Source organism: Mesocricetus auratus, unplaced genomic scaffold (assembly GCF_017639785.1).
Source record: "Mesocricetus auratus isolate SY011 unplaced genomic scaffold, BCM_Maur_2.0 Super-Scaffold_100022, whole genome shotgun sequence".
In the NCBI taxonomy this organism is placed as follows: Eukaryota; Metazoa; Chordata; class Mammalia; order Rodentia; family Cricetidae; genus Mesocricetus; species Mesocricetus auratus.
In genome coordinates this window covers 33,384,190-33,397,308 of record NW_024429203.1, presented here as the reverse complement: position 1 = coordinate 33,397,308, position 13,119 = coordinate 33,384,190, and the positions used below count along the sequence as shown (strand labels likewise).

Sequence of the window (13,119 nt, the reverse complement as noted above, 5' to 3'; positions counted from 1 at the left end):
GAAACCCTAACTAAGACAATGTGTATGAAACTGTCAAAAAATAATTAAAAAAAAAACTTCAAATTATTGAGTCTTGTCTATATGAGCAAACAAAAACCAGTATAACAGTATATGAAATTAAAATGCAAAAGAAGCTAGCATAGGAAAATAGTTGTAACACAGATGACAAAAGGGTATACTTTAAAAAAACCTGCAAATGGCGCTCACTTCAGTAGCAGGCATTCTATAGCTGTGATAGACAGAAGATTAGCACGGCCCTGCCCAAGGATGATGGGCAAATCCATCAAGCCTTACATACTTCTATAAGGGAAATGTGCTCAATATTCACAATGGACTTTCAGCCATAAAGGAAAATCATGACATATGCAGGAAATGGATGGAATGGAACTAGTTTATCAGGTTAAGCAAATTAAACCAGACTCAGAACAACACATTCAGTATTTTTCTCTCCTGTCTAGAATCTAGATGTAGGTGCATATGTGCCATTTCTGAGACTGCAAACTAAGACTGAAAGGCTATTTACTACTCATGCACATATAATCTGTTACTGAAAATTAGCCAGAAATGTACTTGTTCAATTACTTAGTTTCCCCCAGTGTGAGACCATTTTTTAAAAGATTTATTTTTTATTTTATGTAGATACATGTATACACGCATGAGCCATGTGTGTGCTGTGGCCATGGAAACCAGGAGTCAGAGTTCATGGAACTAGAGTTATGGATAGCTATAGGCCACCCAAGTGGGTGCTGGGAATTGAACCTGGGTTCTCTGTAAGAGCAAGAAGTGCTCTTAACCACTGAGCCATCACCTCTCCAGACCAAGGGGATTTTTCTCTCTCGATTTCTTTTTCTTGTTTTTCCCTGCTAAAAACAAATGCTTACATGGAACTTTCAAAGTGCTAGACTGTAGAAGTTCTAGAGACTTGTTTCTGATTGAGAAAACACCAGAAGTGAAATTATACACAGAAGCACACAAGTTACCACCACATCGCTATTTTTAAAAGCATGATCTGAAACTCTCTAAAGTGAAGTCAAGACTTTTGATTTGAAAGTTTGACTGAGAATTTAAACCTGAGCTCCCTTTGAGTTCCTGTTTGTCTCAGAGGGCTGTTGAGGTGGAGGTACCCTGTGAGAACTATCCAATTCTGCACAGATGAGAGAATCCAATGGTTGCTACGGGCGAAGGATGCCCGTTAGGATGAGGGCAGCTAAGGCTACAATTGGCATGCATCAGACAACATCCTAGAACCAGAAAGCTCTGCAACTGGGATAAAAATATGCCACAGAGCAGCAGAAAAGGAGGTTGGGTGAGATTCTAGACTAGCTAATCCCAAAGTAGGGAAAAGCAACTCAGCTATAGGGTGGCCTTAGCTGACCCTATAACTTCCCAATGTAAACTCATGAGAGTGCTGAAAACTGCCATTGTCTTCCCCACTCTGAAGACTAGTTCCTAAGACAGTAAGTGGCAAAGTACCCTGGGCTCTTTCATACCCTAGTTCTGAGGTGTCCTTCTGGGGTGTGACAGGTGTGGTAAGGACATGGAAAACCCACCCGTTCTACTACATAAATGGAAAAGGTTTTCAGAATTTTACACAGCATATTCAGAAGGGGCACTATTTATCCATTCACCAGGGTTTGTTTCTTGCTTTGAATGTGCAGTTCCTGTTTATGGATATGGCTAGGAAATGGTTACTGAAAGAAAACAAAGTCCCTTGTCTGGAAATGTATTCCAGGAGATGAACAACAAGTATTATAGCTGGCGAAGTGTTTGGAGAAAAACTCAGCAGGACAAAGGGCTTAGAGAACGGACAGCAGATTGCTCTTCTGCAGGCGCCAAATGAAAAGACATTTAAACAAAGCAGAGATGAGGAGCAGAGACAGATACCAGGAGAGGGGGTGTTCCCAAGGCAGAGGAATTGGCAAATCTATGAGCCATGAGACGAGGCTTGGTGTATCCAAGGACTGCCAGGAGACCATTCGGATGAATGTGGAGGGGGATGCAGGGAAAAGCAGCAGAGGCCAGAGCACAGTGTGCTTTCATGGGCAGTGTAGAGAACTGGACTTCTACAGAGGCAGCTGACTATGGGAAAGGAAACCAGTTGAGGGCTGATGAAATCCAAGTGAGAGATCATGGTGTCTCAGCCCAGACCACTTCTGATCCCTACAGTGCTAACTAGTTGGATTCTAGGCATACATTAGAGATACAGCCAAGACAACTTATTCTCTACCCACTCTTTCAAGTGTAACAAGATTGAACCGGATCATTTGAGGATATATAGCCAATCCTATTAAGATTTGGGGGCTTGTCAACTCTCAAACATGTACTTAATGACTCCAGTGTGTGGCTAGTTTTCTAACAATTTGACACAAGCTAGAGTCATTTGAAACGGGGGGGGAAGGGGGACCTTTCAAATAGAAAATGCTACTCTAAGATCAGGTTATAAGCAGACCTGTTGGGCATCTTCTTAGTGATTGATGTGGGAGGGACCAGCCCATTGTGGGTGGTGGTACCCTGGTCCTGTGTTCTTTAAGAAAATCAGGCTGAGAAAACCATACGGAACAAGCCAGTGAGCAGCACCCCTCCATGGCCTCTGCATCAGCTCCCAGTACCCCCAGATTCCTGCCGACTTCCCTCAGTGATGGATTGTTACCTCAAAGTGTAAGATAAAATTAACCCTTTATACCCCAAGGGGCTTCCAGTCATGGCGTTTTATTGTCAAATAGAAACCGAACTAAAACACAATATTTTCACTGCTATTTGTGTAGCCTGTTTTTATATGTTCTAGATGAGGTCTAACAGGATGACCCTTGACCTTCTCTATCAGCTCTCATACTGAGCTTACTATCCATCTTCCATCATGTTTTCATGCACAAGTGCTGTTGCTGATTTTTGGTTTGATCTTCAGGCATAGTGCTTGCTCATCACCATTCCTAAGCACAAGGTAATCATGTGCCATGAGAAAAAAGCATTTACCCCCACTAATGCTGTTGGTTGGGCCTCTTAAAACTGTGCATAGTGCACACACCTGTTGTTACTTCAGCATGTAGAAAACTGAAGCAGTGCCGGGCGTTGGTGGCGCACACCTTTAATCACAACACTCGGGAGGCATAGGCAGGCGGATCTCTGTGAGTTCGAGGCCAGCCTGGTCTACAGAACCTGTTCCAGGATAGCCTCCAAAACAATACAGAGGAAACCCAGTCTCGAAAAAAAAACAAAAAAAACAAAAAAAAAAAGAAAGAAAGAAACAAAAAGAAAAGCCATCCAGGTGATTCTAGAGTGCAAAACTTACTTCTCCAACTTTAGCAAGCATAAGAATGCCAATCTTTGGCTTGTTAAATCAGGTGGGGAATCTTTGTGCTCAGTTGTCAGCTTTCCACACCCAAGACTCTAGATCCAGTGCCCTGGGGTGGATGCAAGTACGTGGACAACAGAATAGGGCTGGGCTCTAACTCCAGAGATTTGAATTCAGAAATCTGGGGTGTAAACACCCCAATTTCTAACCCTGTATCTATTCTTGCTGGTAGTCCAGGAACCACATTTTTAACAACTGCACTCCATTACTTCTGCCAAGTCACAGAACCCCAAGTGGACAGGCTGAGCCAAACCTAGCAACGAGCCACCTTCAACCTCACTGCAGCAGCTCTTCCTTGTGGGTCTCACTTCTCAGGCTGGATCTCCTCCCACAGCATCTTCTATGAAGCTGGGGACGACTGTGGGCAGCCTCAGTCCCAGTGTCAGAACTCTCAGCATTGCTTACAGACACAGTCACAGCCAATTCTGGCCCTGCTCAATCTGACTGATCAGTTTCAAACCAAGCTCTGGAGACAGCAGGTGACCTGTCTACTTTGTGATCTAGGTAAGCCACAGTATACATACCTCACAAAAAGAAGGCAATAATCACCCTAGCAACCCTGATGTCCTTTTGTTTACTCATTTCTAGTGATGTGTGTATCTGTGTGTCAGTATGTGCATGCCCCCAGGAGATTAAGTTGTGGTTGTGACCCACCCAATATGGGTGCTGGGAACAGGTCTTCTGTAAGAGCAGTGTGTGCACCCTTAATGACTGAGCTATCTCTCTCCAGCCACAACTGTGGTATATTCAACAATTATTGCTACAGAGAAATTTTTCCTTCACCATAACCAATCTTTCCAAGTTTTATTCCAAAAAATTATGTGTTGAGATTAAGATGTCTATAAAGATGTCCATCATTACAATAAAGCATCCAACTGGACAGAAACAACAAGGACCCAATTCAGTATGTAATGTCCTATTTCCCCGATGAGCAAGTTTGAGAAGAAAAAACAACAAAAAAATCTTTCCGGGGTGGAAGGCCAGGACAGCTTCTAACTGAATTGGAGCCTCTACGGAGCTGTAAAATCCACAATTTTGTCTATTTGTCCTTTTCCTTCTGTTCTTTTTCCTTCTTCTCCCGCTCTGCTTTAGCTTCCTCCTCCTCATGCTTTTTGATCAACTGTTCTACTTCCTTCTGCTTGAGGACTCTGATCATGGTCTTTCCATTCTCTCTTGTTAGTGTGGCGATTTCCACTAGAAACACAAACACACACTGGTGTCAGAGGCAGAAGCACTCAGTAAACAGACGTCAGTATGGCTTACTCTCTCTCTTTCCCCTAGTCTTGGCCTTTGTCTAGATTTCCCATGTTTTACTCTTAATGATACACTCACATTTTTATGGGACCAAAATACCTTTGATCTTGTGATACTCTGACTACTGTTTTACCTAAAGATCTTTTCTTTACCCAGTAACTTTCTTAGCAACCATTTGTGTCACTCAGTGAAGCAGGGTCAACAGTTGTTCTGACCCACAAGCTGTGTTGATCAAAAGGAACAAGCAAGGATATTCAAACAAACACTTCTCAATGGTCTTTCTAATTTCTTTTTAAAACACTGACCTAAAAAGCATTCCCTCAGATATGGTGGTGCATACCCTAATCCCATCACTCTGGAGGAACAGGCAGGGATCACTGCTAGCTTAAGGCCACCTTTGGTTTAACAGTGAGGCCAAGGCCAGTCAGAAGTACAGGATCTCCAAACGAGCACATTCAGGCTCAAATCCTTAAATCTGCGCTATGGTAAGGACTGTGGCTCTACAATTCATCAAGGCTGATCTTAGTCATTTAAGAGCATGGAGTCCCCAGTGTCCCCTAAGGTGGCTGCTTCAATGAACTAAAAACGCATTAAAGACCTAAGGCTATAGCTACTCAATGAGTCCCCTCACTTGATTAGACAAACCAGAGGACATGGATTACCTTTCTCAGCTGACAGCTTACTGACATCCATTGTCTTATTTAGCACCTTGATAGCAAGAGCAAGTGCTGACTTCAGAGTCATTTCTCCTTCTTTGTAGTCTTGTTTCAACATTGACACAGCTGCCTAAAAAAACAAACAAACAAAAAACCAAAACAAAAAAGAATCAACACAGAGTTTCCTTCCAACCTGTGCATTTGAAGGGAGAATATAAATTGGTCTGGAAATTCAATTGCCTGAATTCATATTGGCATTGCAACCAATATGCAACAATCTTGACAGCAGGGGAGGATGACACAAGATGAGGAAGGGAAGAGGGAGACAATGTCCTGAAGGGTCCTTACCCTGGGGCCTCGGTCCCAAGAGAATCATCCTTAAGAGTTCAGGTGTGAATTAATACACGAGAAAAAAAAATGTTTCTACAACTTATAGCTGAAAACTAGCTCTTAGCTACAAATATCATCAACCAACTCCAGCATATAGCAGCAGACATCACAGGTGTTTCCTCCACATTGAGGCTGTTGTGAAATTGTTTTAATAAATGCTATGTTAAACACTCTTACTTAAACTAAACACTCTTAAACTCATCGCTATTTCAATATTACAGGTCTTCTTACCCTTTTGCTGAAATTTACAATGTCACAAAAACACTCACAGCACTGTTGTTTCCAATACATGTGGCTTTCCATCCTCCGTAATTTCCACTTGGGTCACTCTGATACAGCTGAAAGCCATAGTGCTTATCCCAGCCAATGTACAGCAAAGAAACACCAAAGGGGCGCTTTCCTTTAACAAAGAAAAAAAAATCAATCTAAATTTTAAAAACCAACAATCTCAATTTAGAGCTGTTAGTGGATTTGGCCCAAGCCTGTCTGTGAAGTTAAGCATGCATACATTGTTTTGTGCTCTGGCCACCACAGAAGGCCAGTGCTGAATTTCATTATTACGTAAAAAGAATCTGTTTCCAGACTTGAAAACGTTACTTTGGCTGTGCAGCATCCTGCCGTTACATGTGGAAGCAGATTTGTTCATGCAGCAGGCGCTATCGGTACCCCAGTGTTCAGGAGGCCGTGAGCTCCAGGTAAGTCTAGGCTACACTGTGTGATGTCTCACAAGCAAAACCAAGGGAGGAGAATAAGAGACTTCAGAGTGCTTAGTTCTAAATGGGACAGCTATATCACTCCTCCAACACCCAGGGATCACGGAAGAAGAAGAAACAGGATACTGTAAGAGTCACAGGTGGTGGATGGCAGGAGAGTGCTTTCCAGATACAACAGGGCAGTCACAAATATGAGCTCAAAGCACATGTGACAACATGCCCGAGACGCACACCAGACAAAACCCCAGCACAGAGGGAAGGTAGGCATGACGTCCCACCTCCAGCTGATGAGTTCCTAGCAGTTGGTAGCTTCTGGGAGGGTAAGTGAGTTTTTTATGGGTGTGACCCTTGGTAGAGTGACAGACCAAGTGTAGATCCCATAGTCAAGAGCATTTATTTAGCACAAATTGAACTGCAGGGTTTAAAAGAAGGAAGTGGGGAGGAACAAAAGAACATGAAGTTGGGTGGGTTGAGAGTGAGGGACAGATGTGGAAGGAAATGGTGGGTGAATACTTTCAAAATCCATTGTATGAAATTCTCCGAGAATAAAAATGTATTTTAGAACCTCCAAACCAAAAAGAAACCTAACAAAAACAAAGTAACAACCTCAAAAAACCTTAATGCAAAACAAAACAAAGCAAAAAGTTTATTCCTTATAAAATGTTTTAAGTATTCAGAGTATTTCCAAAGAAACTCAGTACCTCCAAACTGTGTATAAGCCTGTTTGATATCGCACAATGCTGTAACCAACTGTTCACATGGAATTGGCTCCTGGTACTGCAATAAATACCTAAGGTAAAGAGATTGACATATTAACAGGCTTCTTGAAAATATATACAATGCAAGGAAATGCCCTCTGAAAAGAAATACATATAATGGGAGTTAATGGAGCATCATTTATAATTTGAAGAGGAAGGAGAAGGTAAAAACATCAGCATCCTAGTATTCTACAGTATACACAGTATTTTATAAGTTTGATTAGGAAGAATATACTGTTCAATTAATGAATTTTTAAAACAACTTTAAACTCTGCAAAAGCAAGCTTTCCTTAGAGACATCTGACCCATGAGCTGTGTGTTACATTATTTCCATCCATACCTTTGGGCAATGAGCCTTAGTTCATTAGTCAGAACGTTAGCATCAGACGTGATGCCTGCCACGCTGCAAGCCATGTCCCTTGAAGGAAAAAAAAAAAGACAATGTAAGAGGGAAAGATGCTCACTAGAGCATTTCTAAGTGTTAGGAAGTATCTATTAGGTATTCACCAAGTTTGTTTCACAGGACTACCCTCTCAGGGAAAAGCCTATAAAGTATGATCTTCTCAGGAGAAGATCTAATGTCACTAACGTTACCTAATGTCACTCAGCACAAATGATAAACAAATGCAGTCTCAATTTTTCAACAGATATATTTATAATTGGCTCTCTGGAAACAGGACAAGAAAGGAACACTAAGTAGCTAAAGTAAATAAAGGAACCAAAGAAAAAGGCTTTGTGGGTAGACAGACCACTTGCACACTTTGGAGTGTAACTCCCAATGCCTGGCCTGACAGGGGTAGGGATGAGGGGACACAAGAGTGGGGGAGTTCCCAGGTTGCCTAGGCATGCACTCCCTTTTCTGCCTCTTCCCCAAAGCTTTCCCTGGCTCTCTACAGTCTAGGAATCCACTGTGACTATGCCTAGACAAGCCCACAAGTTATTGAGTAGAGTCTAAAAAGGTACTATGTCAAGTGAGTGTGCCAAAAGGCCACATGGGAGGTATTAGGCCCAAGCAGGGAATGTATTTCTGATGACTATTTAACCTGACACAGAACCCAACTGCGTTCTAAACACCTATACCTTTACTCTTAAACAAAAGTGGATCCCAGCCTTAATCAGAGAAGCCTCAACTTACAATGAATGCTGGCAAGTGCGGAGACTCATGGTGCCCACGATACAGGAGATAAGTGGCAGTTGTGGGACAGCTCTAAAGGCACTTAGACCACTCCCTCTCTAAGGCATATGGGAAAGAGTAGAAAGAGGACGAGACGGGTTGCAAAGCAGCACTCTCCAGACTAGACTGAAACCATGGATTCACAACTGCCTTGGGCACAGGCAAGCCCAGCTGTTGAGGGATTTTGCACACTATGAAGATGTGTTACTGTGGCTGGTGTAATAAAGAGCTGAACGGCCAATAGCGAGGCAGGAGGTGTAGGCGGGGATTTCCAAGGAGACCCCAGGAGAGATGGAGAGGAAACAAGAGGTGCAAGATGGAAGAGAATTAACACCACGTGACAGAATGTAGACTAATATAAATGGGGTACTTTAAGTTACAGGAGCTAGTTAGGAACAAGCCTAAGCTGTAGGCCAAGCTTCCATAATTAATAAGAAGTCTCTGTGTCATTATTTGGGATCTGGCTGGTGGGACAGACTTGCTACAACCTTACCAATAATCAGTCAAAAGGGGGCTCATAGAACCCTACCTTTATATTGGAACTCATGGTTATTGAGATTCTGGAAAAGGAAGAATCACTGTCCTTGGTTATATACCCACTGCTGAGCCCACCAGACAGTTCTCAATCCATGATCACACGGGTAGTCATGGTAATGTCAGTGAATCAAAACGGACAGACATAAATGTAAGAAAGAGATTGTGGGGAGGGAGAAGGAAGACAGGAATGCCAGGGATAGGATGTGAGAGTGGTCAGAATGCATGGAATTGTAATAAGTAACTAGATACGCCCCAGTGACAAGTATTCATCAGGCCTACCCGAGGCAAAGTCTCTATGCAGCACAGCCAGACCCTCCACTAACAACAAAATTCCAAGTACTCAAACTGAACAGAAACTAGACTGTACTGTGCCTGGATCTCCAGACACCTTGTTCTCTGGTAAAGCGTCAGTATAATCCCACAGAATTCCTATACAGTCAGTCATTCTAACCAATGCCTTTAGAGCCTGCTTTATGCTAGGCATTGCGTTAGTTTATCTCACTCATTTATTGTTTTCATCAGATTTCTACAACCACTCTGAGTTCCCAAGAGTTAAATAACTGGTGCAACAGCACATTTTGTACTGACTGACTTTGAATTTTAAACCAAATTTGTGTGACTAGTAAGTTCATGTCTTTATCACTGCACAACACTACTTTGCACTAAGTGTTTAGCTTTGCACTCAAAGTGAACTACATACATACTGGACATCCCGAGACACAGCACAATAAATGGGCTTCAAGGAGGCTTCAAGAAAAATAAAGCAAACACACAAATTTTCACAAGAAAAAAATAAACCTCTTCAATTCTATCTCACATAGAAGACTCCTTTCCCTATTTGCAAATCCCACTTATGTTGAAAAGTAAAATAGTTCGAACTCTTCCCCAAGACCTCACTTACTCATTAAGTTTATAAATTTTTTCAGAAAAAAAGACTTCGTCAAGAAGTTTGTGGATGTTGCGCCTCTCTGCTGCAAGAAGAACTCCATCATTGGCTAAAATCCCCAGACAGGTGCCCGCATGTCCAATGGCTTCCATGGCGTACTCCACTTGGTACAAACGACCTACAAAACAGTGAAACACCAACATCCCTCTGTGCTCTTATACCACCAGTCCAAGAGAAACAGTCAACAGCCCTACTTTTACCATTCAACGACGTTTGCTGTGATCAACCTAGTGAGAACGGTTATTTCAAAATACAAAAGAATGAACACCAAAATACACGTGAGGCTCCCCCCACATTAAAATCATAACATTTAAAAAAAAAAAACAGAAAATTTCTTTGGAGCAGGTTAAATTTTCTAATTTACCTTCTGGAGAAAATATTGTGGTCCTGGAGTCATATCTTCGAGACTACAAAGGAAAAACAGAGATGTTGCCTATGGTTGAAATAAGCCAACTTCTGGAAGCCCACAAACCCACAGCTGCATCCTGGTGCTGAGTTCAGTGGAGAAAGGCAGACAGCGTTCCACTCCCCAACCTGCTTCTGCTTCCCGTCTCAAGTCAGTCTGACAGCTGCCAACAAGCCATAGCCGTCAGCAGGCAAAAGTTAAATGAAATGTATCATCAACTCACCATGGCTTCTGAACTTTATGTAACTCCTGCGAAAAGAAAATAGGATCATTAAAATAAATAATCATAATTTAAGAAGTATCTTCCACCTTTTAAGCTGTTCGATCCACACCATCATGCAACTAACACATGTACCAGGCAACCGTCAGGAACGATATATACTAGATGCCAGAACACTACAATAAAGGTGAAAGTCAAGTCTGAAGAACTTGGAATCTAGCAGCTGGAGCAGAGGGACAGAGATTATAAAGTAACTGGAAGAGGGCGGGGTGGGAAAGGGGGATGGACAACAGTAAGTTTTTGAGAAACAAACAGAGAATGAGAGTAAACCAAATGGGCAAGGCAAAAATAAGTTGAAAAGCCTCAAGTCGAAGAAGAAAAATTGGGGAAGAGTGAAGGAAGGACATTCCAAGTAGAGCAGGCTGAGAAAAGGTCAACAGATAAGGGACAAATTGCTTAAACTGATATGGTCCTAAATTTGGGGGTGTAGGGGCAGGTGGTAAACCTCACTTCTTCGACAGAGTGCAATAGAAGCTCTGTCTTAGTGGGAAAATGACACCCCAGAGTCCAATTCCTATATTGCCAGATAATGGGGTATGAGGCTGGAAAGCCAAACAGAAGGGTCTGCGTGCTCAGGTGCAAAGTGAACTTTATCTCTTATTCATGACGGCTCCATCGAATGACTGGGCGCAAGGACCATAGGAACTGGTTGGTTGACGTTATAAAGTCGTCAGGTCGAAGAGAGGCTGAGGGCAAGCTAACCTGCCGGGAGTCGACTCCAACATGCAGGAAAAACAGAAAGGTGGCCCCGAGCAGGGCAGCCAGGCCACGGCGGGTTTCGGATTAGGCTGTGAACACAGCTACCTCCACGCCTGGCGCCGGCGCCACTTTGGACTTCTCCCCGCAGCTCCACTTTCCCGAAAGGACTCGCAGGGCCGCAAGCCGCCCCTACCCCTCGCATCCACCCGGTGGGTCCCAGAGCCCGGGCCCGCCACCCAGGCCGCGCCGGGATGCCCGACGGCGGCCGGCGGGGGCCAGTCCCTGGCAGGCCGGTCACCGAGGAGGCGGGTGCAAAGTCATCGTACCCGCGGCTCCTCGGCGGCGGCCGCGGGCCTGGGCCGTGGTCTCCACGCAGATGGCCCCCGCCCAGGGGACAGCGACCTCGCTTCCGCGGGCCCTCGGGGACTGAGCCTCACCGGAGGAAGACAGTGAGGGGTGCAGATCAGCGCCGCTTTACTCAGCTGGAGAAGCACCAACCCGGATGGCCAAGCACCCGCCACAAATATGGCTCCCGAGCGTGCGCAGAACTGCCAGGGGGGCGGGACGCCGAGGACGCGGAAGTCCTCCTGGTCGGGGGGCGGGGACCGTCCGCCCACGTGGACAGTGGAGGCGCACTACCTCGGTTTTAGGATTGGGTCGGTGGTAGAGGAGGTGAATTGGAGGAAGGAGTTCCTAGTCTGCGGAAAGTGGATCAGATTCCTCGTACACTTTGCGTCCCACTTTCACTTTCTCTTCTGTACCATTAACGAAGCCCAGAGTAGCAACTGTGGACAGAACCAAATCGCTTACTTTTCCTGCCGTGGCCCTTAACAGTTTTCTCTTCGTCCTTCTCTTTAGCCTCATATTTTCCTTCCTCATATCCTGCTTGGGAAAATTCATCTTCATCCATCTCTTCTTTCTTCCTTTCTTCCTTTCTTCCTCTCTCTCTCTCTCTCTCTCTCTCTCTCTCTCTCTCTCTCTCTCTCTCTCTCTCTCTCTCTCTCTCTCTCTCTCTCTCTCTCTCTCTCTCCCTCTCTCTCTCCTCTCTCTCTCCCTCTCTCTCTCTCCCTCTCTCTCTCTCCCTCTCTCTCTCTCTCTCTCTCTCTCTCTCTCTCCCTCTCTCTCCCTCTCTCTCTCTCTCTCTCTCTCTCCCTCTCTCTCCCTCTCTCTCCCTCCTTCTCTCTTTTTGGTTTTTTGAGACAGGGTTTCTCTGTGGCTTTGGAGCCTGTCCTGGAACTCGCTCTTGTAGAGCAGGCTGGTCCCGAACTTACAGAGATCCACCTGACTCTGCCTCCTGAGTGCTGTGATTAAAGGTGTGCGCCACCACCGCCCAGCCCATCTCTTCTTTCTTATCTTACCTGGTTTCTGTGCCTATGTTGGGGTTTGAAGAACTGGTGGGTTGACCGTGCTTGGTTTAATATTATAGTCATCTTAGCCCACTGGACATGGCCTTTATCTTCTGTGTGAGATGCAAAAGTATTTGGATCTGGGTTTTTTAAAGGGGGAAGCTTAGAAATTAGTGACATGTAGGCTGGCCCTGACCAGTACTGAGGAGGCAGCGGAGGAGTGTTCTTGCAAGTTCAGGGCCAAGCTGGTTTGCCCTGTGAATTCCAAGCCAGTCAAGGCTACATAGGAAGACTGTCTCAAAAATGAGAGAAACAAAACAACAAAGAATAAAATATCCATACAATGTAGTATATATTTAATATCATTACAGAAATCAGCAATATTTGCATTAGGAATTTAGTAAAGGGAATCCCTGTTAGCAAGTACAATCAAGAGAGAACCCTGAAGGGTTCCTCTGTATAACAGGAGGAACGCTGATCTGGAGTGAAATTGAAGTTTCAGTCCATTTTTCTGGTCCCTAGTTTCTTGATTAGCCAAGTTAAACAAAAACCTTAAATGTGAGAATCTTAAGTATTTCACATGTGAACCATCTCATTTGTGTGTGTGT

At 44.1% G+C, this 13,119-nt stretch overlaps 1 protein-coding gene across 1 annotated transcript; it reads right to left on the bottom strand.

Annotated features, from left to right (window-relative positions):
• Positions 1 to 4,142: 4,142 nt before the first annotated feature.
• Positions 4,143 to 11,738, bottom strand: Psma4 (proteasome 20S subunit alpha 4). The gene is made up of 9 exons (XM_005069561.4): positions 11,603 to 11,738; positions 10,410 to 10,435; positions 10,145 to 10,187; positions 9,736 to 9,898; positions 7,464 to 7,541; positions 7,067 to 7,155; positions 5,922 to 6,052; positions 5,269 to 5,392; positions 4,143 to 4,546 (listed from the first exon to the last, which is right to left on the bottom strand). The coding sequence occupies exons 2-9, from the start codon at positions 10,410 to 10,412 to the stop codon at positions 4,392 to 4,394; spliced, it is 786 nt and encodes a 261-aa protein (XP_005069618.1). The 5' UTR covers positions 10,413 to 10,435; positions 11,603 to 11,738; the 3' UTR covers positions 4,143 to 4,391.
• Positions 11,739 to 13,119: the final 1,381 nt, after the last annotated feature.

Excerpts from the sequence above, each read along its gene's own strand:
- Psma4 (XM_005069561.4), bottom strand. Across the intron at positions 7,542-9,735 it reads AAAATTTATAAACTTAATGA|GGACATGGCTTGCAGCGTGG; the intron begins GTAAGTGAGGTC and ends TTTTCCTTCAAG. Across the intron at positions 6,053-7,066 it reads GGCTTATACACAGTTTGGAG|GAAAGCGCCCCTTTGGTGTT; the intron begins GTACTGAGTTTC and ends TCTTTGTTAAAG.